The sequence below is a fragment of the Schistocerca serialis genome, chromosome 4 (genome assembly GCF_023864345.2).
Source record: "Schistocerca serialis cubense isolate TAMUIC-IGC-003099 chromosome 4, iqSchSeri2.2, whole genome shotgun sequence".
NCBI lineage: Eukaryota > Metazoa > Arthropoda > Insecta > Orthoptera > Acrididae > Schistocerca > Schistocerca serialis.
In genome coordinates, this window is record NC_064641.1 from 329,934,078 (window position 1) to 329,961,691 (window position 27,614).

At 38.9% G+C, this 27,614-nt stretch overlaps 1 protein-coding gene across 1 annotated transcript in view; it reads left to right on the forward strand.

The window, feature by feature from the left end:
- LOC126474959 (death-associated protein kinase dapk-1-like) overlaps nt 1-27,614 on the forward strand; it is a 314,370-nt gene that overhangs the window by 71,808 nt on the left and 214,948 nt on the right. Inside the window, exon 8 of the mRNA XM_050102484.1 lies at nt 2,615-2,686. Within this exon, the coding sequence (XP_049958441.1) occupies nt 2,615-2,686 (72 nt within the window). The remainder of the gene's footprint in view (nt 1-2,614; nt 2,687-27,614) is intronic.

Genomic DNA, 27,614 nt, shown 5'->3' on the forward strand with positions numbered 1-27,614 from the left:
TTTTGAATTTTCAAAACATCAACTGCAAGTTTAAATATTTTTTCCCTTTACACGTCGACAGCTGCATTCATTACTAATTTGTTGTTGTTGTTGTTTTTCGTCTTCTTCTTCTTCTTCTTCTTCTTCTTCTTAGCTTCAGTTTGCCGGCCGCGGTGGTCTAGCAGTTCTAGGCGCTCAGTCCGGAACCGCGCGACAGCTACGGTCGCAGGTTCAAATCCTGCCTCGGGCATGGATGTTTGTGATGTCCTTAGGTTAGTTAGGTTTAAGTAGTTCTAAGTTCTAGGGGACTAATGACCACAGATGTTAAGTCCCATAGTGCTCAGAGCCATTTTTAGCTTCAGTTCATAGACTGGTTTGATTCAGCTCTCCACTCCAGTCCACCCTGTGCAGGCCTATTCATCTCTGAATAACTGCTGCAACCTACAACCATTTACACACACACACACACACACACACACACACACACACTTCCCCCTCCGCTTCCCAAATTGTCTGTACCTAGATGCCTGATGATGTGTCCGATCTACCATTTCCATCTTCTAATTAAGCTGTGCCTCCTCATTGGGTATTTCATCTACTCGTCTAATCATCAAAATTCTTCTGTAGTACCACTTTTCAAAAGCTTCTATTCCCTTCTTGTCTGAACTGCTTATTGTGTGCATTTCACTTCTATAAAAGGCTGCATATACCTCCAGAAAAGACTTACTAACACTTAAATTAGTATCAGACATTAACAAGTTCCTCATTTTCAGCAAGGCTTTTCTTGCTGTTGCCAATCTGCATTTTATATCCTCTCTACTATAGCCATTATCAGTTTATTTTCTAACAAAATAGCAAAACTCATGTAGATTTCGTAACATAACTCCTTCAAAGCCACCTGATGTAATTTGATTACATTCCACAGTGCCATTGGCAAAACCTCAAAATTTTTATTTCTTAGAACTTTAATTCTCTTTCCATATTTCTTCTTTGTTTCATTTACTGCTTGCTCAATGAATGTACAGGTTGAATAACATCAGGGATAGCCAACAACCCTGTCTCACTCCTTTCTCAGTCAGTGCTACACTTGCATGTCCTTCAACTCTTATAACTGGAGTCTGGTTTGTTCTATATAATTTTTCAATCCCCGTATTTTATCCCTTACACCGTCAAAACTTCAAAGAGTGTTGTCCTGTCAGTTTTATCAAAAGCTTTTGCTAAGTCTACAAATGATCTGAATGTAGGTTTGCCTTTCTTCAGCTCATCATTTATGATAAATTGTAGGGCCAGTATTGCCTCATGTGTCTTACATTTCTCTGGAGCCCAAACTGCTCTTTCCCAAGGTCAGCCTCTCCCAACTTTTTCATTCTTTTGTAAATAATTTTTGTAATTATTTTCAACCTTGGCTTGTTAAACTGATGCTCTGGTAAGTTTTCACACTTGAGAGCACCAGCTTTATTTGGAACTGGAATTATTACATTCTTCTTGTAGTCTGAGGGTATTTCTGAGTCTCATATTTCCTACTTACCAAGGGGAATTTTATTTTATTTTTACATCTGGTTTCAAAATTTTCATCTTCCCATTATATAATCAATCTGAAACCAACCATTATCCCAGATCTCTTCCACATATACAGCTTTTAAAAATGGTTCAAATGGCTCTGAGCACTATGGGACTTAACTTCTGAGGTCATCAGTCCCCTAGAACTTAGAACTACTTAAACCTAACTAACCTAAGGACATCACGCACATCCATGCCCGAGGCAGGATTCGAACCTGCGACTGTAGCGGTCGCGCGGTTCCAGACTGTAGCGCCTAGAACCGCTCGGCCGGCTATACAGCTTACTTTCAAATGTTAGTGCTGATTAAATTATGCAATGAGCAAACTTTTGCCAGGTAGCTTCCTCTTTCATTGCTTTCTCCCTGTCCACGTGCTACTTTTTTTTTTCTTTTTTATCTCCACTAACTACCTGAATTAATAATTCATATGTAAGATTTTCTAGATGCCCCCACACTCAAAACCCTTTTTTTGAATCGTGTATTCTTAATCAGACTGTTATTGAATGTCATGTCTCATTGTATCTTAGTCAGTAGATCCACTCTCCAGTTACCTCACAACTTTGGAAAATACTGTCTATTTTTATGCAATCATTAAAGTTCACTACAAGAGTAGAATCATTTGTTGGTCCTTTCATTTCTGCTATTGCTTGGAATGTTTTGAATGATGTTACATTTAATACAATGAATAAGTCTCTCATAATACAGCTTAAACATCGAAAAGTAGCATCTTGTCCCTTAGTATATTCTCTATTTAAGTAATATTCAGTAACTTTATCGTTGAATAATGACAGCAAAATCAACCATGTGGTAATATTACTCTTTTAAAGAAAGTAGTGGAATTTTGAATGCTGTGCACATTGATACACCCTTGAATTCCATTTACCAACTAGATCGTATTCTAAAAATTGTTCTTAGAGTGGTAGCAGCATCTCTTTACGTTGGAGATGACCTTTAAAATATCACATGCTTTGTTAACAAACATCTCATTTTAGCTCCAGTGTGAATGACTTTACAATTTGTTATTGTTTTGTTAGAATTTTATTGTTATAAAGTGTAAATAAAAAAATCTGTTGCAGCAATCACTTCGTGCTGTACAACTCTGCCTGCAGCTGCAGGCAACTGGCGGTGATTGCAGTGTATATACTGATGTAAGTTGCTCGTGCTTGTGTGCTGCTGGTTGCAGTAGTAGATTCATATGTTCCAGCATGGCTTTCAGAGGGTAATTGTTTCATTGTTTCACTTGCTTTAAGTGTGCATGCGAAAACACTTGTTAATTTACAAACAAAATTTATTTGCATAGGTTATTCTTTCATTAATATTCTGAAAACGAATCAGTTTGGATGAAATCTTATTTTTTAATCTTATTTTTTATGTTTTTAATTTCTTGTTTAAAGGAGTAGTTAACTGTTTCACCAAAAAGCTGTCTAGAAGATTTTAGAAGGCAGTAGTGTTGCAAAAACCATCATTTAAAATTGCTACTCTTGTTACATGATCAGTCAATCATGCAGACTTGCCCTTGCAACTACTGAAAAGGCTGCTGCCCCTCTTCAGGAAGCCCACGTTTGTCTGGTCTCTCAACAGATACCCCTCTGCTGTGGTTGCCATGCAGCTTTACTGTATGATTACATGATGATGGCGTCCTCTTGGGTAAAATATTCCGGAGGTAAAATAGTCCCCCATTCGGATCTCCGGGCGGGGACTACTCAAGAGGATGTCGTTATCAGGAGAAAGAAAACTGGCGTTCTACGGATCGGAGCGTGGAATGTCAGATCCCTTAATCGGGCAGGTAGGTTAGAAAATTTAAAAAGGGAAATGGATAGGTTGAAGTTAGATATAGTGGGAATTAGTGAAGTTCGGTGGCAGGAGGAAGACTTCTGGTCAGGTGACTACAGGGTTATAAACACAAAATCAAATAGGGGTAATGCAGGAGTAGGTTTAATAATGAATAGGAAAATAGGAATGCGGGTAAGCTACTACAAACAGCATTGTGAACGCATTATTGTGGCCAAGATAGATACGAAGCCCACACCTACTACAGTAGTACAAGTTTATATGCCAACTAGCTCTGCAGATGACGAAGAAATTGAAGAAATGTATGATGAAATAAAAGAAATTATTCAGATTGTGAAGGGAGACGAAAATTTAATAGTCATGGGTGACTGGAATTCGAGTGTAGGAAAAGGGAGAGAAGGAAACATAGTAGGTGAATATGGATTGGGGGACAGAAATGAAAGAGGAAGCCGCCTGGTAGAATTTTGCACAGAGCACAACATAATCATAACTAACACTTGGTTTCAGAATCATGAAAGAAGGCTGTATACATGGAAGAACCCTGGAGATACTAAAAGGTATCAGATAGATTATATAATGGTAAGACAGAGATTTAGGAACCAGGTTTTAAATTGTTAGACATTTCCAGGGGCAGATGTGGACTCTGACCACAATCTATTGGTTATGACCTGTAGATTAAAACTGAAGAAACTGCAAAAAGGTGGGAATTTAAGGAGATGGGACCTGGATAAACTAAAAGACCCAGAGGTTGTACAGAGATTCAGGGAGAGCATAAGGGAGCAATTGACAGGAATGGGGGAAATAAATACAGTAGAAGAAGAATGGGTAGCTTTGAGGGATGAAGTAGTGAAGGCAGCAGAGGATCAAGTAGGTAAAAAGACGAGGGCTAGTAGAAATCCTTGGGTAACAGAAGAAATATTGAATTTAATTGATGAAAGGAGAAAATATAAAAATGCAGTAAGTGAAACAGGCAAAAAGGAATACAAACGTCTCAAAAATGAGATCGACAGGAAGTGCAAAATGGCTAAGCAGGGATGGCTAGAGGACAAATGTAAGGATGTAGAGGCCTATCTCACTAGGGGTAAGATAGATACCGCCTACAGGAAAATTAAAGAGACCTTTGGAGATAAGAGAACGACTTGTATGAATATCAAGTGCTCAGATGGAAACCCAGTTCTAAGCAAAGAAGGGAAAGCAGAAAGGTGGAAGGAGTATATAGAGGGTCTATACAAGGGCGATGTACTTGAGGACAATATTATGGAAATGGAAGAGGATGTAGATGAAGATGAAATGGGAGATATGATACTGCGTGAAGAGTTTGACAGAGCACTGAAAGACCTGAGTCGAAACAAGGCCCCCGGAGTAGACAATATTCCATTGGAACTACTGACGGCCGTGGGAGAGCCAGTCCTGACAAAACTCTACCATCTGGTGAGCAAGATGTATGAAACAGGCGAAATACCCTCAGACTTCAAGAAGAATATAATAATTCCAATCCCAAAGAAAGCAGGTGTTGACAGATGTGAAAATTACCGAACTATCAGCTTAATAAGTCACAGCTGCAAAATACTAACACGAATTCTTTACAGACGAATGGAAAAACTAGTAGAAGCCAACCTCGGGGAAGATCAGTTTGGATTCCGTAGAAACACTGGAACACGTGAGGCAATACTGACCTTACGACTTATCTTAGAAGAAAGATTAAGGAAAGGCAAACCTACGTTTCTAGCATTTGTAGACTTAGAGAAAGCTTTTGACAATGTTGACTGGAATACTGTCTTTCAAATTCTAAAGGTGGCAGGGGTAAAATACAGGGAGCGAAAGGCTATTTACAATTTGTACAGAAACCAGATGACAGTTATAAGAATCGAGGGACATGAAAGGGAAGCAGCGGTTGGGAAGGGAGTAAGACAGGGTTGTAGCCTCTCCCCGATGTTGTTCAATCTGTATATTGAGCAAGCAATAAAGGAAACAAAAGAAAAATTCGGAGTAGGTATTAAAATTCATGGAGAAGAAATAAAAACTTTGAGGTTCGCCGATGACATTGTAATCCTGTCAGAGACAGCAAAGGACTTGGAAGAGCAGTTGAACGGAATGGATGGTGTCTTGAAGGGAGGATATAAGATGAACATCAACAAAAGCAAAACGAGGATAATGGAATGTAGTCGAGTTAAGTCCGGTGATGCTGAGGGTATTAGATTAGGAAATGAGACACTTAAAGTAGTAAAGGAGTTTTGCTATTTGGGGAGCAAAATAACTGATGATGGACGAAGTAGAGAGGATATAAAATGTAGGCTGGCAATGGCAAGGAAAGCGTTTCTGAAGAAGAGAAATTTGTTAACATCCAGTATTGATTTAAGTGTCAGGAAGTCGTTTCTGAAAGTATTTGTATGGAGTGTAGCCATGTATGGAAGTGAAACATGGACAATAAATAGTTTGGACAAGAAGAGAATAGAAGCTTTCGAAATGTGGTGCTACAGAAGAATGCTGAAGATTAGATGGGTAGATCACATAACTAATGAGGAGGTATTGAATAGGATTGGGGAGAAGAGAAGTTTTTGGCACAACTTGACCAGAAGAAGGGATCGGTTGGTAGGACATGTTCTGAGGCATCAAGGGATCACCAGTTTAGTGCTGGAGGGCAGCGTGGAGGGTAAAAATCGTAGAGGGAGACCAAGAGATGAATACACTAAGCAGATTCAGAAGGATGTAGGTTGCAGTAGGTACTGGGAGATGAAAAAGCTTGCACAGGATAGAGTAGCATGGAGAGCTGCATCAAACCAGTCTCAGGACTGAAGACCACAACAACAACAACAAATGATGATATGAACAGTCATCTTTATATTGCTGTGAAACTACTGTACAGGGTACACCAGAAATAATTTTACAAATTTAGGGATGCTGGAGATAACTTCTCACTACAAAAAACAAAACAAAAAAAAAACAAAAATAAATAAATAAATAAAATAATGAAAAATTCATATAAACGAATATTTGAAAAAGCTTCATTTTTTTAGTTGTTAATGGAACATTATTTTACAATGTTCTCAGTTTAGAAACTAGTAGCAAATTTTCCACTTCCACCCTCACAAAATGTATGGGTAGACGAGGAACCTCATGGCACAGTTCAAATTAGACACCACTAACAGTTGATATATGAGCCAGAATTGTAGGTGACTGTGTGGTAGGCCCATATGAGTTCCCAGAATGTACTATATTGTTTATTTACAAGGATTTTATTCAGAACATTCTGTATGTTGAGGCACGAATACTTTTCAGTGACAATTTTGTATGTGTAGTAGGTTAATATCTACCTTGACACATGAAACATGCAGGGAGAACCAATTCCATGCCTGCTTGTTCCCCATAACTTAGTTCTTTCAATTATTATTTATGGGACTACTTTTATTCTTTCAGTTATTATTTATGGGGCTACTTAACACAGTTGTTTTATGTAGCAGTTATGTTTCATCAGCAGAGGTGTTTTATTGGTGTGTCATGGAGCCCTGTCAAACCAAGAGGCACTCTTTTGGGTTAATAAAGTGTGTGTCAGTTCATACTCTCATTAATGTGTGTATGTGCAGAAACAAGTGGAGGGCATTCTTTAATATTTGTTGCAGATTTCTGACTTAAGATCTTAGTAATTTGTCCTTGCAAAAATAACTTAGAGATGAGGTATTTTTGGATATGTGTTCATACAGAGGCTTTTTTCTCAATTTGTTTTTCAAATCTCTCTTCCCCCTCCTTCTCATAGGTTGTAAAACAGGTTCTGAAACACACTGTACTGTATATTTCCCAAGGGAATCATGGATAAGTGAAAACTGTCACATACTCTTCATCATTGCACATTTATTCCATTCAGTAAATAGGCTACTCTGTGCTGCTACAATGAGAAAAATAACATAATTAGTTCATTTACTTACTGACAGATGGTTGGTAAAATCAGCTTGTGTTTTTTCATGGGTTTCTTATGGGCAAATTAGCTATTGACTGCTTAACAAAACATGCATTTCTACCTGCTGACTACTGTTGATATGTTACCTTCTCACTTCAGGAGATAAATATCACTTATTCATTTTATCCAACATGAACTGATTCATTCTTTGAGTAGAATGATAGAGGGCCTTTATTTCAGTTTTCTTCTTCTTGAATTGACTTTAGCATGCTATGAAGCACCCAACTAACACTTAATGGTGTCAAACAATAGAGATTCGATAGTGTGTAAAGGATAGGTTGATACTCAAACAAACACACACACACACACACACACACACACACACACACACACAGCCACCATCTTCCCGGATGCTACAGCCCGTAGCTACCAGCAGTACAAGGATGGTCCCATAAGTACCTGACCCAACAAAGAAAACACAAAAATTTGGGAAAAATGTATTTATTTTTCATCATTATCTCCTTTCATCTCTGTACACTTTTACCAGTGATCTTCAATAAGTTCAATACCCTTCTTATAATGAGAACTGTTTAACTCCTCAAAATAGCCATTAACTGCCGACATCACGTCTTCATTTGTTGAAGATCTTTGACCACTATGCCATTTTTTCAAGTTTGGCAACAGAAAATAATCCAAGGGGGCTAAATCTGGTGAATAGAGCGTATGAGGTAGCAATTCAAGCTTTAATTTGTTAATTTTGGCCATTGCAATAATGGACTCATGAGCTGGTGTATTGTCCTGAAGAAATAACACTTTCTTCTTGGCCAAATACTGTAATTTTTGCTTGATTTCTTCGCCCAAATGTTGCAATAAGTTTGCATAATACTCACCATTGATAGTTTTTCCTTTTTCAAGGTAGTCAATGAAAATTATCCCACGTGCATACCAAAAAACTGACACCATGACCTAGCCTGCAAATGAAACAGTCTTTGCCTTCTTTGGAGTTGATTCCCCAATTTATGTCTTTTGTTTTGATTGTTCTTTTGTCTCAGGAGTGAAGTGGTGGACCCATGTTTCATCCATGGTTATGGAACGGTGCAAAAAATCAGCTCTGTTGCTGCAAAACTTTGCGAAACACTCATTTGAAACATCTTCACGACACTGTTTTTGCTCGAGTGTGAGCAAATGCGGCACAAACCTTGCACACAGTTTTCTCATGTCCAAAGTTTCAGTTAATATGTGATGTACCACACTTTTTGAAATGCCTACTATGTCTGCTAGCTCGCGCACTTTCAGTTAACGATCATTCAGTACCGCTCTGTGGATTTTCTTCAGCATTTATGGAGTCATCAACTCATGTGGTTGACCACTGTGATGCTTGTCTTGGCAGATCAAATGGCCTCATTTAAAATCAGCTGCCCAATATTTTACTGCTCTCAACGAAGGAGCAGACTCTCTCAAAGTAGAATCTAGCACATCTTTAATATTGGTTACACTGAGGCCTTTCAAACAAAATATTGTATCACATAATTATGACCAATTTTCTCCATTTTCACTCACAACATTCACTATTGATGGCTGTCAAACAAATACTAAACAATGAAATGGTAGTTAAATCAAGACCCTAAGCTGCTGACGGTATTGGTATACATCAACAGGGATAGTTGAAAATGTGTGCCCTGACTGGGATGCGAACATGGAATCTCCTGCTTACATGGCAGACCCTCTATCCATCTGAGCCACCAAGGGCACAGAGGATACTGCGACTGCTGGGATTTATCCCTTGCACGCTCCTCGTGAGACTCACATTCCCAACTTAATGGCCACACACTACATTCCTAATGCCCCTGTCCATTACACTCTATACTCGTGGCAGACAATCTTACAGAGACCCGTAAGAGTTTTGGCAATGCATATGCATCCGCACAGAAGAAGGTCAATGGCTGGTTAGCCTTAACTACATGAAGATGGTATCTGTTCTTTTTGAAACTTGAAACATATGCTTCATAGATCATGTACTTTCTAATCCAGAGACATTTTTCAACAACAACTGCCATCTCTCAGTCAGGCCAGGTACTTACATGACCAGCCTCGTAGTGCCTGAAGACAGTGGCCGGCCATATGCATGTGTGGGTTGTGCTTTTTTTGTGTGTGTGTGTGTGTGTGTGTGTTTGTGTGTGTGTGTGTGTGTGTGTGTTTTACAGTTTCTACTTCTTCTGCTTTTGAAGGACTTTCTCCAAAAGATGAAATATTTCTAACATTCTTTTTCACTGTACCTGTCTGTGACTCAACACCTCCTCTTTGTGGTTAGTTACAATATATCCTTCCCATATTGTTTTTATTGATTTCAGTTTTCTTTGGTGCCAACACAACTTAATTTCTATGACTTCTGCTTTTTTCTTGTCTCAGTCCATATGACTTGCCTTTTCTACGTGAGTTCTTTAAGTGATTAAAGATTATCTTAGTGAGTCTAGTGTCAACCATGCATGAGATGTGTCCAGAGAATTTCATCCTTCATTTCTGCATCACCTGTGAGGCTCTGTTACATCCCTTGGTTGCTGCAGAGTTGCTCATTATCACTGATATTTCTTGGTGCAATATTTTCTCTTAATATGTTCTGCCCCTAATTCTCTCTCTCTCTCTCTCTCTCCCTCTCTCTCTCTCTCTCTCTCTCTCTCTCTCTCTCTCTCTCTCACACACACACACACACACACACACACACTCTCTCTCTCTCTTGCTCACTCTTCACTATATCCTCCTGTTGCCACTGGTAATTTGTTAGCTTGACATTAGTCAAGATTACTTTTGAAATGTGGGTGTTCTTTGTGAAAAAGAATTACTTATCCATTTTCTTGACTCTTTCATAGTTTGCATTCATGTCTAAACTGTGTTGTTATATAATCTAACTGATTTATTTGATCTGGCCAATCCTATTGATTCTACCATTCCTTGTGGAGATGTATTTCAGGCATTTATTTGGTACTGGATATGTACTTTGTCTTTCCAAAGAAATTTATGTAATAAGTTTTGGTGTTACCTCCTTGGGAGTGTTAATTTGTCTAATGGTTGAACCAGTGTGCCGCGATAACACTAAAAGATCATAATCAAATGTTACGTAGTTGAGAGAATGTTTCCTTTTTTATGATCTATTACAATTTATTCTTTAATACCATCTTATTCAAGTGTTTTTTCCAATTATTTGAGAGCTTTGTCCTTGACACAGGTGACAGGTATAATATAAATAGGTCAATCTTTTGTGTTATGTGGGATTTTGCTTTAAATGGTTCTGAAATCTCACCCATGAACTTAATTTTCGAGCTGTTTAGATGATTAAGAGTAACATGGTTTTGTTCACCCTTATTTCTTTGAGAATGTCATAAAACTTGCTGCTTATTAATTGAATCATAAGTTTTCTTAAAGTCCACATATACTGATAAATATTTCTTGCTTCTGGCAATTATGTACTTTGGTAGTGTTTTGAGATTTCACATTTATTCCACACAACATTGTCCTATTCAAGAAACAGCCTCATATTCACCAATCGTGTGCTCCACTTTCTTCTTTAATCACAGGAGCAGTGCCATCAATAAGATCTGGTGTTTCTTGGGTAGAACTGGGCTGCCAGTGTCTGTTTACTATAGCAAATATACATCAGTGCATTTTACAGTCATTGTGAATCTTGGATGTATCATATACTGTATTTATCCAACTATAAGATGAAGATTTTTCCCCAAAATTCTTCATTCAAAAAGTACAGGGTTGTCTTATATTTGCAAATTAAACTATTGCTGCTGAGGTCAATGTTTTTACACATTAAGAGATTAATTAGTGGTCATCTTTGATTTACAAATGAAGCTTTGGCTTCTGAGGTTTCGTACAAATTTATTTTGAAGAATTTTGATGGGTAGGACTTAGCAAAAAATGCTTTCGTTGTAATAGGATCGAGACCATCTGATATGCCGATATACTTGATACAGTGTCAACCTTGCTCAAAGAGTCACAGGATATTTGACTCGCAGCACTAATACAAGGGATAGATGAGAATGAATTAGCCACAACAACCATCTAATGATCTGCTTAAAACATTGGCAATTTCTTGAAACACAGGAGGAAATAGCATCAAATTCTATCAACTTACAAACATTTTTTTGTATTTAACAGGTTTACGTGAAAAGTTTTCATTCATGCATGAATACCATATACATACATTTTATGCTGTTTTTAAGTACAGTTAACATTCAAAGGTGAAAATGTTGTTCTTCAAAAACCCTTACTTGTTTCTATGCCCAAATATTGATGAATTGAAACACAAAAATATGTATGTATATTTTTATTATTTTGGAATTTTTTGTTTGTATGTGTAACAGTTAGGAATGTCTTTTAAAGGAAATTAAGGAAAGAGCATAAAAAAAATTTATTCATCATCATCTTCGAAATTGTCAATCGACAGATTAGAGGGTGTTGAAGTTGCCCCAAAGTTGAAGTTGATGGCTGTGCATCACTATCATCTTTGATATTTCTTGAAATATGTAACATATTGTACCAGCTCAAATTTCCAATTTGTCCTGCATGAATTCATCCACTGAGTAATAACATTTCAGTGTCAGTACATCATATAGCTTTCTTTTAAGTGGAGGTAAATTCATCTGCTTCAACTTGTTCCCTGTTAATTTATTACAAATTTTCATTCCTGTGTATTGAGGTCCCTGGGCATACAGTCTGAGGTTGTGGGTGGGGAGCATAAATATTTCTTTGTTTTTAGTATCATGTGGATGGACAAAATGGTTTCCCTCAAATAATTCATATCTGATGTACAAAAATTTAATAAATCTCAAATATGTATAGGGATGGCAAAGTTAATATTTTAAGTTTTCTAAATAACGGGCAACGTGGTTCTTTATGATTTGCAGTGCACATATTTTGAATGTTTTTTCCTTGTGTTTTTAGTATCCACACCATGTTTCTCGAGTTACCCCAGAAAACAATGCCATACCTAGTAATGGATTCAAAGTAGCTTGTATATGCTACTTTTTGTATGTCTGTGTCCGTTGCAGTTGATAATATTTGCATTGCAAATGCAAAGATGCTCAGATTATTTGTTAGGTATTTAACGTGTGGCTGCCAGCTCAAATTTTTATCTACATTTATATCTTGGTTGTTGTGAACAATTTGAATCTGCTCATATTTTGACTGTTTGGTTTTGAATTGCATCGTGTGAGTCTTAGATATGTTTAGATTCAACCCATTTATCTGAAACCAAGTTTCTAAGGTAGCAAGGGCACTGATCACAGATCTGGGAATTTTTTCCGAATCCTGATCTTCAACTAAGGCAGAAGTATTATCTGTGAACAGAGCTGATGGGGAGCTGATATTTAGTGGTACGTCATTAACACAGAAGAGAAATAGGACAGGGCCTAATGTGGAGCCTTGTGGAACACCCTGAGATAATTTTTTTTTTTTTTTTTTTTCCCAATCAGAGAAATTATATGTGCCATTTAAAGAGATGCTAACTCTTTGATTTCTGTTTGGTAGGTAGGATTTAAGCTACTGAAGGGCACTGCCACTAATGCCATACTTATCAAGTTTTGTGTACCCCATAGTTGTAGATATTTCCCAATACATTGATATCATTATATCCCACTTCTTTTGATAGATGGATGACATCATTAGTACTTGTTACAGACGATTTTGTTCATCTTGATTAAAATTTTTGTTTTGTAATTCTTTTATAAGCTTCATTCTGAAGTCAATGCATTGTTTTGTTACCAATTTGACACTGTCCTCAGATAAGTTGAACTTCCTAGCATAGGTTTCAAAAGCATAGCTGAGTGAAATATAGGATTAGGATGACTTTCTTGATCAGATGTAGTTAAGACGTTCATGGTAATAGCAGTCTCATAAATCACTCTTTTACAAACTGATTGCAAACGAAAAGTAAATGTCCAGCAATTTTGTGGGATCAGAGTTACCACCCTCAAATGCTTTCATGACAGTTCGAACTTCACCTAAAACACTTTGTAAATAAGTTAAGTACAGCAAATTGTTTGTATTTTTGATCATAGAATGGAGTAGTTCCACTGTGGAACAATTTATTTAATTTTACATCCCATTGTTGTAAAATACAACACTTCCGAAATGACATGAGACAATTACAGATTCCAAGCTAAACTGAAGAGTTTCGAAGTGGCATGGCATGAGATTAATGCTGACTTGAGAGTGCCTTGCTCTGGATTTTTGAAGTATCAAACAGCTGTTCTTTTCAAGTTTGGTTAGTGTTTCCCTGTAGAGTTACAGCATGTATATTCCAGAGAAGTTGCATGTGGTAGTTGAAGAAACATACTTGAAAAAGTCGCTGAATAAATTTAGTCACTAAACAGTTTTAAAATGTTACTTTTGATGTCAAAATGTTCCTTAATCTAGTGACAAACTCGCTAAATTGGCAACGTTGTGTGGGAGGAGGGGAGTGGTGAGTGGGCAGCAAATTTTGTTGTGCTGCCAACCACATGAATGAGTACTTTATATACTGCATATTTTGTCTTTTTATGAACATCTACCATGTTTAACTTCAATTTGCCTGAATCCATTTGTACAGGGAATTGAACTGACTTCAAAATTGGACAAACAGTCAACAGCAGCATACATGTCTGCAGATGATGCAAAAAGTGTAGATTGGGTCCAGTGGTGTACTTCTGTATATCATGCAGCAATGTTGTTGATGCACACCATTAGGTGTGACGGGAACAGTTTGGGGTTGTGTCAGCTGCTGGTTCAACACAGGCAATGAGAGAGCAGCATGGAGAAGATATGTTTGAAAGCAAGGGATATTTTAACATTCACGTCAGTATAGAAGCGAAATGCTCTACGTGCTCAGAAAAAAAGACAGCAGTGTTTGCAGGTCCCACCTTAACCATAACGTCAGAAATAGCAACTTATTTTGAATAAATAGCCAAAATATGTGTGACAATGAAGATGTGTCACAGCTGTCCTGTTAGGATGGTGATGGTGATGGTGATTCAGCACAGATGACAGCAAACAAAAAGGGGGATAAAAATTTGTGATTTGGTTAGTCAGAATATGTTAAAAAATAAATTTTTCTCTCAGAACCTCTTAAAAACAGGGGATGATCTTATTTTCAGGGTCACCTTATACTTGGGGAAATGCAGTATCTTGTATCACTGTTGTAGATTTTTGACTACTTGCAGAATTGCATGTTTTCATAGTTCAGTTGATATTGAATCCTCACTGGATGCTTCATCATTCTTGAACTTTGTTATTGCTCTATTGATTTTGCATTCATCTGGTGGTGTGAAATCCAAGTTTTGTTGTGTGCTTTTTGTATTGAGCCTTTTTTTCTGTTATGACCTTTGAAATTGTTTTTGCTCTATTCCCAAAACAGCAGTGATCCTCCAGTTTTTTTAGGGCACCATTTTTTGTGCTTGCAGCCTATTATGTGTAGTTGCTTGTTCGCTATTATCATCTTACCATGGATGTTTGCAATTCTTTGTGAGTGTTGCTTTGTCCTTATAAGCTTCTATCAAAGTCTGTTTCACCTGAAATCTGGTGGAAGTTTTAGTATTGATTTATTCTTGATATCCGTTGCTCTTCTCTTTCAAGTTCATCATATTGAATTTAAATAACAATATTGTGAAAAGGAAAGTTGATACTCACTATATAGCAGAGATGCTGAGTGTAAGATAGGCACAAATATAGCTTTTGGCCAGTAAGACCTTCGTGAAAAGTAGGTGACAAACACACACACACGCATTCACGCAAATGCAGCTCACACACACATGACTGCAGCCGTGTGTGTGTGAGTTGCATTTGCTTTAGTGCATGTGTGTGTGTGTGTGTGTTTGTCTTCTAATTTTGACGAAGGCCTTATTGGCCGAAAACTAAATTTGTGACAGTATTTTTGTTGTGCCTATCTGCGACTCGGCATCTCCACTACATGATGAGTAGCAACATTCCTTTTCACAATATTGTTACATTCCATCCTGAATTTTCCATTGTTTGAATTTAAGTAACATGTAGGTATGGCATTTACTACTACTGTTAAGGATATATATTACCTTGACAATTGTTGATTAGTGATCTGTTTCTATGTTATGTTTTATTAAAATATTAAACAATTTTTATACATACAAGATTTCTGTGATACCTGATTTCGTTGTCATATATTGTGGCTCTTAATTATTTTTCAACCGAACTTTGTCATACGTTTCTATGTCTCATCAATGTGGGACACTATTACTTTGTTGGTTTATATGTTCTTTAATATCAATGTAAATGTTTCACGTATAGGAATTATGCAAGTTCAAATTAACATAATGTCAACAAACTTTCGTAGGATGTCAATAAATAACTATACAGCCAACCTGTGAAACTTTGTACCCCTTTCTTCCATTTTTTGAAAATACTGTATACAAAATACCACAAATTACACACCACAACAGGCATTGTAACAGTTTACATTTATTGTTCTGTAACCTGTACAGGAAATTGGGATAGAGATCAACATAAACATCATTTCCGCCCTTTTTATTGCTCATGAAAAATACACATTGCATCCAGAATGAGATATTCACTCTGCAGCGGAGTGTGCGCTGATATGAAATTTCCTGGCAGATTAAAACTGTGGCCAGACTGAGACTCGAACTCGGGACCTTTGCCTTTTGCAGGCAAGTGCTCTACCAACTGAGCTACCCGAGCTTGGGTAGCTCAGTTGGTAGAGCACTTGCCCGCGAAAGGCAAAGGTCCCGAGTTCGAGTCTCGGTCTGGCACACAGTTTTAATCTGCCAGGAAGTTAAACATTGCATGTTGTACCACCATACAGCGAGACCTTCAGAGGTGGTGATCCAGATTGCTGTACAAACTGGTACCTCTAATACCCAGTAGCATGTCCTCTTGCATTGATGCATGCCTGTATTTGTCGTGGCATACTATCCACAAGTTCACCAAGGCACTGTTGGTCCAGAATGTCCCACTACTCAATGGTGATTCGGCGTAGATCCCTCAGAGTGGTTGGTGGATCATGGTGTCCATATGCAGGCAGCCCTTTTCAATCCATCCCAGGCGTGTTTGATAGGGTTCATGTCTGGAGAACATGCTGGCCACTGTAGTCGAGCGATGTCGTTATCCTGAAGGAAGTCATTCACAAGATGTGCATGATGGGGGCACGAATTGTCGTCCTTGCCTCGCCAATATGCTGCCGATATGGTTGAACTATCGGTCGAAGGATGGCATTCATGTATCATACAGCCGTGACACCACCTCCCATCACCACCAGCATCGTATGTCGGTCACACTTAATGCCACCTCAAAACAACAGGGAACCTCCACCTTGCTGCACTCACTGGACAGTGTGTCTAAGGCGTTCAGCCTGACCGGGTTGCCTCCAAACACATCTCTGACGATTGTCTGGTTGAAGGCATATGTGACATTCGTTGGTGAAGAGAATGTGATGCCATTCCTAAGGTGGTCCATTCGGCATGTTGTTGGATCCATCTGTACCATGCTGCATGGTGTCGTGGTTGCAAAGATGGACCTTGCCATGGATGTCGGGAGTGAAGCTGAGCTTCATGCAGCCTATTGCACACAGTTTGATTCATAACACGACCTCCTGTGGTTGCACGAAAACCATTATCCAACACGGTTGTGTTGCTGTCAGGGTTCCTCTGAGCCATAATCTGTATGTAGCGGTCATCCACTGCAGTAGTAACCCTTGGGCGGCCTGAGCAAGGCATGTCATCGACAGTTCCTGTCTCTCTGTATCTCTTCCATGTCCGAACAACATCACTTTGGTTCACTCTGAGACACCTGGATGTTCCCTTGTACAGAGCTCTTCCTCGCACAAAGTAACAATCCGGATGCGATTGAACTGCGGTATTGACCGTCTAGGCATGGTTAAACTACAGACAACATGAGCCGTGTACCTCCTTCTTTGTGAAATAACTGGAACTGATCAGTTGTTGGACCCCTCCATCTAATAAGCACTGCTCATGCATTGTTGTTTACATGTTTGGCCAGGTTTAGTGACATCTCTGAACAGTCAAAGGGACTGTGTCTGTAACAAATATCCACAGTCAACGTCTATCTTCAGGAGTTCTGGGAACCGGGGTGATGCAAAACTTTTTTTGATATGTACATATAGTTGCAATACAAACTAGAAATCATAGAAGTAATGAAACTGTTACATTTAATACAAAATAATGCAAGTTTGTGGAACATTGGTCATTTCAAAGAAGAAAAAAAAGAATGAAATAAAGGAAAGTAGTAGATCATACAAATATACCCTGTCTGGTAAAAAGTTACCCCGATCGACTGTATTGAAGCCATGAAATTTCCTGCATTTAGATAGTAGTGCTTGTTTAATAATCTGCCAGAAAATGAACCAAGATCTATTAGAAGTACGAGGGCCGTTCAGAAAGTAACCTCCGGTTGATTTAAAAAAATACACCAAGTTAAATAAAAATATTTTAATATATACATCTTACAACTACATCTTTGCACTATTTTTCTGCATAGTCTCCATAGCGATTGAGGCACTTATCGTATCTCTTCACAAGCTTTGAAATTCCTTCTGCATAAAAATCACCCGCTTGTGCCTGGAGCCAGCCTGTGACCGCATCTTTGAGCTCTTCGTCGTCATCAAACCGCTGTGACCCGAGCCATTTCTTCAAATGCATGAAGAGGTGATAATCACTTGGTGCCAGGTCTGGGCTGTAAGGTGGATGGTTGATAACGTCCCACTTGAAGGACTCAAGAAGGGCCGTTGTTCTGCGAGCAGAGTGAGGACGGGCGTTATCGTGCAAAAAAACGATACCGGAAGTCAGCATACCACGGCGTTTGTTCTGCATAGCCCGTCGTAACTTTTTTATTGTTTCACAGTACACGTCTTGATTAATGGTCGTACCACGTTCCATGAATTCAACCAACAACACCCCTTTGGCATCCCAAAACACCGTTGCCATCAGTTTTCTGGCAGAAAAATCTTGCGAGGCTTTTCTTGGTTTGGTAGGCGAATTTGAATGTGCCCACATCTTTGATTGTTCTTTTGTCTCAGGGTTCACGTACTTAATCCAGGTTTCGTCACCGGTCACGATTCTGTTTAACAATGGTTCTCCTTCGTCCTCATAACATGACAGAAAGTCTAATGCAGAGGCCATTCTTTGAGTTTTGTGGTGGTCGGTAAGAATTTTGGGCACCCATCGTGCACAGAACTTACGGTAACCCAATCTTGCTGTCACTATCTCGTACAAGAGAGTCTTAGAAATCTGTGGAAAACCAGTAGACAACTCCGACATTGAGAAACGTCGATTTTCACAAACTTTTGCATTAACTGTCTGAATGAGTTCGTCAGTCACCAATGATGGTCTACCACTCCTCTCTTCATCATGAACCTTTTCTCGTCCACTTTTAAATAAACGTACCCATTCACGGACAACTCCTTCACTCATAACTCTTGGTCCGTACACGGCACAAAGCTCGCGATGAATAGCTGCTGCAGAATATCCTTTGGCTGTAAAAAACCTTATGACAGCACGCACTTCACATTTGGCGGGGTTTTCTATTGCAGCACACATTTCAAACTGCCACAAAAACTAAACTAGCGCAGGTACAACGTTCACTCGACCACGGCTTGATGCCGACTGACCTGTTGAGTGCGTGAACGCACAGATGGCGTCGCTACTCCCCCCACAACCCGCACTGTGACCAATCGGAGGTTACTTTCTGAACCGCCGTCGTATATGTTAAGCACAAGTACTAGTTCTTGTATATTATGCATTGTTTTACTTTGTTATCAAATGCCATTTTGGCTAATGATCTTTTATGCTCAGGTGCATATTCTTTTGTACTTCATAGAGGATGTAGGATTGAAGGGGGTCAGTGGATGTTGTCTATCGTGAACTGATTTTTTGATTGCTTGTTTGTCATATTGTAACAGATGACTACTGCATACTTTAATGGAGCTAAAGGACATTCTGAAAAATTCAAAGAAAGAGAACGTAAGACCGGAAGTACAGTGGCAATTATTCAAGGGTGATTACAAAATAGATTTTCTCATGACTGTACTTCTTTTCTACTTATCACAGGCCATCTTCATAAACAATGTCTATACATATGAAACATAAAACTTTCCCAGTGTTTGAAGTGTTTCCTGTTGTTTTGGGCAAACTGCCGGATGTCAATAACTTGTTGCCCCAATATTTCAGTGCAGAGTCTTCTGACCACCTTCAAGTGTATAATGGTGAAAGCACACATAGCTCCCTTGTTTAAAACAGTGTCAGTGCATGTGTGGTAAACTCACTTGTCATGTTGCACATGTGTCTTCTGACAACTGAGTACACCAGGCACACAGTGGTGCAGTTTTAAAAAAGGGATTTCAGTGTACTTTCAGCAGTATTGACTTGAAGGTGGTCAGAAGGCACTTCACTGATTTATCATGGCAGAAAGTTATTGAAATCCGGCAGTTTACCTGAAATTTCATGGAATTATGCCTATATAACTAACTATCTGAAATTGTCTAATGATAACCAGATATCAATTGAAGACATAAAGTCTGTATTTGAGTCTGCAACCATTTTATTTTTAGCACTTTTATTTTCACAAGTCCATCTTGATCACATAATTTCTTTATGCTTTATGACCGGTTTCGGCTTATTGCCATCTTCAGATCAGATTGTAGCAGTTTTCTAGCATGGTTCTTAAACCATGGTGAGTCTTTCTCATCCTTTATGACCTTGCCTGGATTTAGTCTAAGCCATATTGAATGATGCTTCTGGATTTTTTCTATTAATGCTCGACATCTTTGTCCTCAGCACTGAATGTTTGATGCTGACTACTCAGGTACTCTACAGATTGTACCCTGTCATTCTCACTAAGCCAAAATATTTCACAACCTCTCTCAACATTCCTTGTAACTCATATAGTCGTAGATGATATCATAGTCTTAAGATCACTGATATCCTCCTCTATGTAAACTGGTTAGAAAAATGCAGGTCTGTTTGTTTCTGGGGGGGGGGGGGGGGGGGTGGGGGTCTAAGATGTTACCGTCATGAGTTCATTCTCTAACTATCTGTCTGAAATAGTTTTCAGACAAAATATTCACAATAATGTCACATGAATCTCTGTTTCTGGCACCAGTTTTGATCTCATGACTTACCTGTTCTATACCTGACAAATTGGAGTCTCTCCGTATTACAGTATTGTGATCAGGAAACTTATAGAGGAAATTCTGCAAGTTGTTTCTGGAGCACTCCACCATTACAGCTCCTGATGCAAGAGATTTACAAAAGCATCCAATCATCATTTTTTACCCTTCTTTGGTGCTTACCTTTAGCGAGATTAATTAACATTTGGAATCCATGATAACCTCACTGTCAGTCAGACTCATGTTTAGTCAGGCAGTTTTGAAATGCAGAAAAAGATTATCCTGTGCAGTGTTTGGGAAAGGTGTGATAAATGATGTAAAAGTATGTAAGTGGTGCAGACTTCTTGATGAAGGAAGGAAGAATGTTAATGATGAAGATCGATCTCAATGGCCTACCTACATCAGTCGTGTGACTAGGGCCTCCCATCAGGTAGACAGTACGCCAAGTGCAAGTCTTTCAATTTGACGCCACTTTGGCAACTTGCGCATTGATAGGGATGAAATGATGATGATTGGGACAAAACAATACCCAGTCCCTAAGCGGAGAAAATCTCCGACCCAGCTGGGGATCGAACCCGGGCCCTTAGGATTGACATTCTGCCGCGCTGACCCCCCAGCTACCGGGGGTGGACATCTTCATTAGTGAACCGTTGACACAAAAAGTTGACAAAGTTTTTTGAAAACAGACACTTTAGTACTGATGGTTTTCATCAGCATGTACCTCAAGTTTCAAGTTCAGTAATACATGCGATTGTTACTGACAAGCTTTAATACAAAAAAATAAAAAAGTAAATAATGTGCAAGATGGGTCCCAAGAATACTGACAGATGAACACCAAAAAAAGCTTTTGGTGTGTTCTTTGTCATTTTGGAGTGCTAAGGCAAGGATGGTGATCAGTTTTTGAGTCACTTTGCAACTGGTGATGAAACATAGTTTCCTTACTACACTCCAGAGACTAAACAAGCCAGTCAGTGGCATCATTCAAATTGTCTGACAAAGCCAGTTTTCTGGGACTGAAAAGGTATTTGTGTTAAAAGACTTCCTGCCAAGAGGACTGACATTAAGTGCTGAGAGATTTTGTGTAATCTTATTAACTTTGGTACAGCATTTAAAACTGCCAGTGGGAACTATTCTCAAAGGGCATCGTTCTGCTTCACAACAATGCTCAGCTTCACATTGCAGCAAGGACAAGGGTGCAACTGGACAAGTTTCAGTGGGAATTACTGGATCTCCTGCTCTACAGTCCTGATCTGGCACTCTCAAACTTTCATGTTTTACAAAAACTTAAGGAATTTCGTGGTGGACAGTGGTTAGAGAATGGTGACATGTCAAAAGCAACTGTAACAGGCAGCAGAGTGTATGATAACAGTATCCATAACTTGGTGCCCTGACTGAACAACTGTTTTAGACATTAATGGTAATTACATAGAAAAATAAACTAATGTTCATGTTTTAATTTCCTATAAAAGTTATGACCATAAATAAAATGTTCATTGTGCTGTAACAAAATGGTTTCTTTCTTTCTTTTTTTTTTTTTCTTCGAATTCTTTACTGCCTTAAATATACCACCACCTTTGGCATCCACCTCTCCTTAATCATATTCCAATTTGAATTTAGGATGTTGTTGCTGTTCACTTCAGCTTTCAACCAACTCTCTGTTCCTAATACTATTGGGTTGCTATTACCTTTAATAAACAATGTTAATTCTGGGGCCTTACCAATGGTGCTCCTGCAGTTTACCGATATTGTATTTCCTACCTGTGAGGACAAGGTTGCTCTGATTATAATGTGGCTGATGCATCTTTGATTTTGTCAAGCAATTCATCTTGATCCCTAGAGGGTTCCTCCAACAAAAAACCTCCCATGTTGCGTGCCACCTACCACAAGTACTCCAATCTGATTTTTTATTTATAACACTGTATTCACCTGACCAGAAGTCCATTCTTCCTGCCACTCAATTTCACTAATTCCCACTACATCTAACTTTAAACTATCCATTTCCCTTTTTAAATTTTCTAACCTACCTGCCAGATTAAGGTATCTAACATTCCACATTCTGATCCTTAGAATGCCAGTTTTTTTTTTTTTTTTTTAACCTGATGGCGATAAAAGATAAAAGTCTGAATTCTATCTGCAAACTTAGTGTTTAGGAGACCACTGCAGAGCAGATTTTTATGTTCGTTTATGTTTGTGTACATCTCAAACTCAGTGGTGCCATAGTTGAGTAACTTTCTCTCCTCCTCTGATTTAGTCATGACTTCATTGTTGTATTTTTGATGTTTTATGAAGTGTTAAAAAAAAAGAGCAACAACAATAACAGTATGAAATGGATAGGGACAGTGCTTCTTGTGTGCATAAACAAGGAGAACTGGCTGCTGTCCATAAACAGCTGGAAGCTGTGTAGACCATGTTGACCATGGCCAATGGGCTTCACACTTCTGCCCAAAGTCACAGCGACATCAGGGCACTAGTGACAAGCTCTGTGATACTTTTGGTGTGGTTGGAAACCCATGGTAACCATGTTGTCGCTCTGACTTCCGATAAGCAACATCTCACTGGTGTGTCTTCAATTGAGAGAGAGTGGTGAACAGTGGTGAGTTTGCACGTCTCTGGGCAGAAGACGAAAGCAGGAACAGGCCGCACGGGTAACTCCTGAAAACTTAGCAAGAGGTATGAGGTGCTATCCAGTGTTGGTAACACTTCTAAGCCGGCATGGTATGCTCACATGTCAGGCCAGTGACTGATTTTCCTGCCCAGTCTGGACAGTACAGAAGGCACATATTCTTATCTTTGGGAGCTCCATTGTTGGGCATGTTATGGACCCCCCCCCCCCCCCCGCTCCCCTAAAGGATATTAGGAGATAGGTTGAGAAAAAATGCCAATGTCAAATGTCAGCTCAGTAAGTTTGCCAGAGGGTCTCATTCGAGATGTGTAGGAGGCTCTGTCAGCATCTATCAAGCACATTGGGTACAACTGTTTGCAAGATAGTCAGCCCTGCACATGGGATACACTCTAAACTCACTGTCTGTAACATTATACTCATAATCAAGTGCAGTCCTCTAGTTCAGAACAGAGTGGAAGGTCTGAACCAGAGGCTTGGATTATTCTGTGTCTGCATCAGATGCAAATTTCTCAATCTCTGCTACCAGACGGAGAATCATAGGGTTTCCGTTAATAGGTCAGGCAAGCACTACATGCAGTACACAGCTACTGGGATAGTGGAGTACATGTGGTGGGTGGGTGGCACGCTACATGGGAGGTTTTTAGGTTGAAGGAACCTTCCCCCACCCATCACAGTAGTACAAGTTTATACACCAATTAGCTTCACAGATGATGAAGAAATCAAAGATATTTATGATGAGAGAAAAAAGAAATTAATCAGATTGTTAAATGAGACAAAAATTTAATAGTCACGAGGGACTGGAATTTGATAGTAGGAAAGGGAAGAGAAGGAAAAATAGTAGGTGAATATGGACTGGGAGAAAGGAATGAAAGAGGAAGCTGCCTGGTAGAATTCTGCGCGCAGCATAATTTAATCACTGCTGACACTTGGTTTAAAAATGATGAAAGAAGGTTGTGTACATGGAAGAGATATGAAGACCACGGAAAATTTCAGATTGATTATATAATGGCTAGACAGAGATTTCAGAACCAGATTTTAAACTGTAAGACATTTTCAGGGGCAGATGTGGACTCTCACCACAATTTATCAGTTATGAACTGTAGATTAAAACTGAAGAAATTGCAAAAAGGTAGGCAATTAAGGAGATGGGACCTGGAGAGACTGAAACAACCAAAAATTGAAACAACAAAAAATTGTTGAGAGTTTCAGAGGGAGCATTAGGCAATGATTGACAAGAATAGGGGAAAGGAATGCAGTAGAAGAAGAATGGGTAGATTTCAGAGATGAAATAGTGAACATAGCTGAGTATCAAGTAGGTAAAAAGACAAGTGTTAGCAGGAAGTTCTGCAGGACTCTGACTGGTAATCCTACTAGACATCTAATTGTCTTCTTCTGCCATCTTAAAATATATTTAGCAATTTTCACATGTGGTTATTAATGTCATGTAATCATCATATACTATATTCCTACTTGGTATATAATTTGAAAAGTCGTTAATGTAGGCAATAGATGGGAAAGACCAAAGAACAGAGCCTTGTGGTATTTCTCTTTTTATTGGCAGTATTGCTGATATCTGCTTATTTTCATACAAAAGCTGTAACCTATTGTTTAAATAAGATTTGAATAAATTGAGTGATTTACCTCCTATGCCATAATATTCTGACTTTTTGCAGATTATTTCATGTAACACTGATTCAAATGCTTTGCTTAAATCAGTAAGTGTCCCAGAAATAGATAGCCTCTTTCTGTGCTCTTCATAAATGTTATTCACCAAAGCTTCAACTGCTTTTACAGCTGACAGATGAGACCTGAATCCGAATTGTTGCAAATTTAAAATTTTGTTGCTTTGAAAATAGCTATATATCTGTTTATCTAGGATATGATTGGTACTATTGAAAAGGGCCTGTAGCTATTTGCGAGGTTTTTCTCACCTTTTTTACACATAAGTAATGTAACTATGAGCTTAAGACATTCTGGGAAAGTTCCTTCACTTAGTACTGTTGGGCAGTGAAAGAAAAGAAGCGTTATTTTAATTTCCTTTGCTATACACTTTATGACAAAATTACTGAGTCCAAAATGGTCTGCCGGCTGGTGTGGCTGAGCGGTTCTAGGCGCTTCAGTCTGGAACTGTGCGACCTCTACAGTCGCAGGTTTGAATCCTCCCTCGGGCATGGACGTGTGTGATATCCTTAGGTTAGTTAGGTTTAAGTAGTTCTAAGTTCTAGGGGACTGATGATCTCAGATGTTAAGTCCCATAGTGCTCAGAGCCATTTGAACAAAATGGTCTTCTGTCGTGGAATTGCTTAGTTTGTGTATCGATTTATGAACGTCATTTAAAATGATTAGGGTCCACATAAATTTCTCACTTGTTTGTTTTGCATGAGCTGGCAGGGCTTCTGCAACTAATGGAGAAATATTGAGTGGAGTGGTCATGCTGATAATATTTAGAAAACATTTATTGAGTGTATCACAGTCAATAGGGATACTGTTATCTTTACGGATATTATTAATTTTCATTTTGATTACATTCTAGGCTGCTTTACATTTACTTTTGCAGTTTAAAATTTGCTCATCATCTGCACTCCACTTAGCATTTTTTATTTCAGATCTGTAGAGTTTTTGTCATATTTATATAAAAGTTAGGAAAGATAGCTTGCCACTTACCATAAAGATGACACATTAAGTTGAAGACAGTTACAATTATAAGACACTTACAGAAAAATTTCAGCCACAGCCTTCATCAGAAAAAGAGAAACACACACCAATCGCATGCACAAGAAAGCACATCTCTCCCACACATGACCACCAACTCTGGCAGCTTGGGCCAGAATGCAACTATCACATGGGATGGTAGCAGTGGGTGGGGAAGGGGAAGAGAGAGCAGTGTTTGGGTGGGGGGGAGTGCTGTCTGGCAGGTCTGTTTTAGATCTGCCTGGATAGCCGAGTGCATTGAAGTGCCCACTTCCGGGGAAGGGGGAACTGCTGACCCTGTATTGAGTCTCACACAAAGGGGGCTGGCATGTCAACTAGTCAGGATGTGGTTTTACACAGTTTTCCATGCCCAGCTGGTTTCATGTCCTGTCTCAAATACACAATGCCCAAACACTTTCAAAAATGATGTGACATTTGATCATGCGATTAAATTAGACACAAAAAGAAAGAAAGGGTACACAGATCTTTCTTCCTGGGTAGAGCGGAGGAGGGGAGAGGGAGGGGGTGAGGGCGTATTGGCAGTAGCTTTGCCTTTGGAAGTGGTGACCTAATCCTAATAGTACCATGTACTGGGGTATGCCAGATTGAAAAACTGTGAACACATGAATGTTACCTGAAAAGCCCAAGGTGAAGACAGTTAAAGTGTGGACCCAGGAGAGAAAAGAACTACATCAGAAATGAATGGAGGAGCATTGCACATTGTCAAAGTTTGGGAAAAGAGACAGTTGAATTGACATGGTCCGATAGTTGGCTGGGATAATGAAAGAACAAAACATCATTTGAAATCAAGATCACAGGATACCAACCACTAAATCCGTGTTTCAGATTAAAGGGCGGAGAACTGGCACTGAACGACAAAGAGAAATTTGAGACAGTGGTGAAGTACTTTGGTGGACTATTGAATTGAGTCGAACAGGTAGAGAGATTCCCAAGAAGCCGAGAGAAAAAGAGAAATGGTATGTCAAAACATTCAGATGAATTGGAGATTAGACGACAAGTCAAGAAAAATGGTAGAACAGCAGGAGAAGATGATGTCATAGCTGAACTACTTTCAAAGCTGGGCTAAGTGTCACCAGAGAAATAACAAATATCATAGAAGACATATGGGAGACTGATGTAATACCAGAAGACTGGAAATGTCTCTATGTAATAAAGGGGTAGGACTGTTGTTAACAGTTACAGAGGGATATCTTTACTGCCCATCAGATACAAAATTCCATCACAGTGCCTCCCCAGTAGGACACAGCTCCAACTGTAAAACAAAGTAGGAGAGTATCTTGCAGTATTCAGTGTGGAAGGATTCTGTGCTGAAATATTCCTGAGACACCAAGCATTATAAGCAGAGAGACCGTATGTACCTTTGTAGAATTCAGGAAGGCATATAACTATATAGATAGACCATCATTAATCCAAGGATTGGAACAGACAGACCTCAGCGAGAAGACAGTGAACTTTATGAGAAAGAAACTAACGAACACCAAATCCTAAATTAAATTTGTGGGAGAGTCATCAGAGTCCTTTGAGATAAGAAAAAGGTGTAACAGGGCAATGGTAATTCATCAGTATTGTGCATACATCTGTGTCAATGTACTGCATTGCTATACTGGCTGAAAAATGGTGGGGGGGGGGGGGGGGGGTGGAAGTCAAACATGGACTACTTTAAATGATGTAGTCAACAGGTGCACATTTGCATTTCACAGATGTTTACTTTCGCTGTTCACAACCCCCCAATAATACACAGTTATATGGCCAGTGCATTATTTTTTAGTTTTCGATAAGTCTCATTAATAGATTGCAAGTGTACATCCACATACTGCTTCAATAGTTTACTGTTGTACATCTACGAGCAGTAAAAACCAAACCACACAGTTCACAAGTCTTGCAGAATATTGCGGTACGTATTGA